General features: G+C 38.6%; 1 protein-coding gene across 1 annotated transcript in view; it reads right to left on the bottom strand.

Annotated features, from left to right (window-relative positions):
• Positions 1-164, bottom strand: part of ARMC3 (armadillo repeat containing 3) — a 135,079-nt gene extending 134,915 nt beyond the window's left edge. Inside the window, 1 exon segment of the mRNA XM_006903683.1 lies at positions 117-164. Coding sequence (XP_006903745.1) covers positions 117-164 — 48 coding nt within the window.
• Between the last annotated feature and the right edge of the window lie 3,385 nt (positions 165-3,549).

Raw genomic sequence — 3,549 nt, 5'->3', positions numbered from 1 at the left:
TTTGGAGTTCTGCCACCATGTATTCATGTATAATCTGGTACATGACAAACTGTTTTAACAAGTTACTTTTGAAATTGGTTGTTAAAATGCTACTGGTATTCAAATCAGAAACTTACCACATCCTTAGGAGGAGGTTCTTCTTTCTTCTTTATCTTTTTACCCATTCTAGAAAAAGATACAATAAATGGTTACAGTGTCATTTGTATGTCACAAATGTACAAACTTCTCAGCTGCCTATGTTTTTAAAAAAGAGGTTTTAATTTTCTTCTTTAAATTTTTACCTTTCAAAAAGAAAATGTGCAAAGAACTAGAGTTCAAAAATCAAAAGGGCTGTACTCACTCGGCATTTCTTAAGCTGAAGAACAAATTCTAGTCATGAGTTCCAATACTTAAGGGTGTTATGAGCACAATATTTAAGGATCCAGAAAGTATTACAAGAAGAGGAAGGAGTATCCAGAGTCATTGTTCCAAAAAAAAAAAAAAATTGGGCTGACACAGAAGAATTTCCAGAAACAGCATATGACCAAGAAGCAATGGTGATAAAAGAGGACGTTCAGGCTTCTCTGAAGGACTTGGCAAAATATAAAGCCCCAGGAGTTGATGGAATAACAATTTACTTATTTCAGCAAACAAATATTGTCCTAGATGTGCTCACCATGTTGTGCCAAGAAATCTGGAAGACAACTACCTGGCCAACTGACTGGAAGAAATTAATATTATTCCCATTCCAAAAAAGGTGACCTGACAGAGTGTCGAAATTATTGCACAATATCACTCATTTCACAAGCAAGCAAAATCCTGATGAAATTAGCTAGAAATAAATGGAACAGCACATTGACAGAGGCTACTATATATACAGGCTTTAAGGTTCAGAATAGTTTAGAAGAGGGTTTAGAAGAAGCTGTGGCTCTAGAGACATTGTTGTCAAGGTCAGATGGATCTTGGCAGAAAGCAAAGAGTACCACAGGAATATCTATCTGTGTTTTGTTGACTATGCAAAGGTATTTGACTGTGTAGATTATAACAAATTGTGGCTAACTTTGAGAAGAATGGGAATCCCAGAACATTAGATTGTACTTATGCAAAACATATACTTGGACCAAGAAGCTGGAAGTCCTCAGTACAGAACACGGAAACATGGCATCGTTCAAAATCAGGAAGGGAGTAGGTCAGGGATGCATCTTGTCTCCGTACCTTTTCACTATATGCAGAACCGATCTTTTGAGAAGCTGGACTTTATGAGGAGGAGTGTGGCATCAAGATTGGACGAAGACTCATCAACAACCTACATTGTGCAGAAGACACAATCTTGCTTGCTGAAAGTGAGGAGAACCTGAAGTGCTTGCTGCAGAAGGTCAAGAACTTTAGTCTTCAATATGGATTGAAGCTCTACATCAAGAAGACAGAGATTCTCACAACTGGGCCAACTGGCAGCAGCACCATGATGGATGAAGACGAGATGGAGGCTGTTAACAGTTACAGCTTGCTTGGCCCCTCAATCAATGCTTTTAGCACCAGCAGTCAGGAAATCAGAAGGCAAATTGCATTAGGCAAATCTGTTGTCAGGGACCTTTCCAGAATGAAGCAATGATGTCAATCTAATGATGAAGGTCCAGTCAATGGTCTTTTCAGTTAATTACTGTGCATCAGAGAGCTGGACAATGACTAGGGATGACAGAAGAAGAATTGATGCCTTTGAGTTATTCGGGAGAAGAGCCTTGAGCATACCATGGATCACCAAGAAAACAAGTAAGTCTGTGTTGGAAAGAGTGAAACTAAGTTTTTCCTTAGAAGCTAGGATTTTGAAGCTCCATCTTTGGGCACATGGCCAGACAGGACTGATTCTTGGAGAAAGACATCATTCTTGGAAGGACAGAGGGAATAGCGCAGCAGAGGAAGACCCTCAATAAGATGGATTGATACAGTAATGAGGGCAATGGCTTAGGTGTATCACAGTCAGTGAGAGTAACAGGGCAGGGTTCAGAGCTTTTGTTCATAGAGTCACTATGAGTCACAGGTGACTTGATGACACATAGCAATGACAACAAAAGAAAAGTACAGGTAGAAATTATTATATATGCACAAATATGCTATTTCTCTGTTTCAGAGTTTGTCTCTTTAAAGTAACTTATTCAAATGCATTATCACTGAGTTAGAAGTGACTCCTACTTAACAACAAAAATCTCTACAGACTATGTGACCAACATTAGAAAGATATAAGTAAATAGACCCTCAAAAACCCTTTGAATAACACTGGGATATTGTTTGGTATAGTGTCAAAAGACAAGCTCCACAGGTTGGAAGATACTCAAAATGCAAGGAATAGAGCTGCCTCCTCAGAGTACTGCCTACCTTAATCATTCAGGTGGAGTAAAACTTTCACTGAATAAAAGGAATTTATTTGGTGATGTGGCAAGACTTAAAATGAGCAGAAACAACTGCTAACATACATTAATTGGAATGTGAATTGTTCAGAGTATGAGCCTAGGCAATCTAGAAGTTGTCAAAAATTACAAAAAGAAAAAAAAAAATCCTAAGCATTAGTGAGCTGAGATGGACCATTTTGAATCAGACGACAATAAGATTTACTATGCCAGGAATAACAAATTGAAGATGCATGTTGCATTAATATAAAAAAAGAATATGTCAAGATCTAACCTGGAGTATAATTTTGTCTATGATAGGATAATATCTCTATACATATTGTTGCTGTTGTTCTTAGGTGCCGTCAATTTGAGTATGACCCACTGCAACCCTAGGAAAAATCAAATCTGAAAACTGTCCTCTCCTGTGCTATTCTCACACTTCCAGACACACTAGAGCCCAACATGGCAGTCACTGTGTTAATCCACCTGGTTGAGGGTCTTCCTCTTGTTTGCTGGCCCTTTGCCTTTCCAAGCAACAAATACCACTCCCAAGGAATAGTCCCTCCTACCAACATGCTCAAAGTATGTGAGGTGAAGCTTTATCATATTTGCCTTCAAAGAGCACTCTGACTGCACTTTCTCCAAGACATATTTGAACTTTTGGTAGTTCCTAGGATATTCAGTAAGTACCGTTCTCCAACACCACAGCTCAAAGACATCCATTCTTCTTCTGTTCATTATTCAGCTTTCAGATGCATAGCAAGTGAGCAGAAAGATGGTGGCCTCTATCAGACACACCTTAGTCCTTAAACTGACCTTATTCCTCAATAATTTGGAGAGGTCCCTAAGGGCAGACTTTCCTAGTGCAATAAATCTCCTGATTTCCTGACTGCTGGTAACAAGGGTGTTGATTGTGGATCCAAGTTAGATGAAGTTGTTGACAATTTAAATATTTTCTCCATCTATCATGATGTTGACAATCAATCCAGTGGTAAAAATTTTTGTTTTCTTGACATTGAAATGCAATACACACTGAAGACTGTATACTTTGATCTTCTGCAACAAATATTTCAAGTCTTCCTCACCTTGATCAAGTAAGGCTGTGACATCTGCATAGCACATGTTGTTGATGAGTCTCGCTCCTATCTTGATGCCACATTCTTCATAGAGTCCAGCTTCTTGA

Source organism: Elephantulus edwardii, unplaced genomic scaffold (assembly GCF_000299155.1).
Source record: "Elephantulus edwardii isolate Elephantulus edwardi_28Jun2011 unplaced genomic scaffold, EleEdw1.0 scaffold00054, whole genome shotgun sequence".
In the NCBI taxonomy this organism is placed as follows: Eukaryota; Metazoa; Chordata; class Mammalia; order Macroscelidea; family Macroscelididae; genus Elephantulus; species Elephantulus edwardii.
This window is presented reverse-complemented; position numbering and strand designations above follow the sequence as displayed.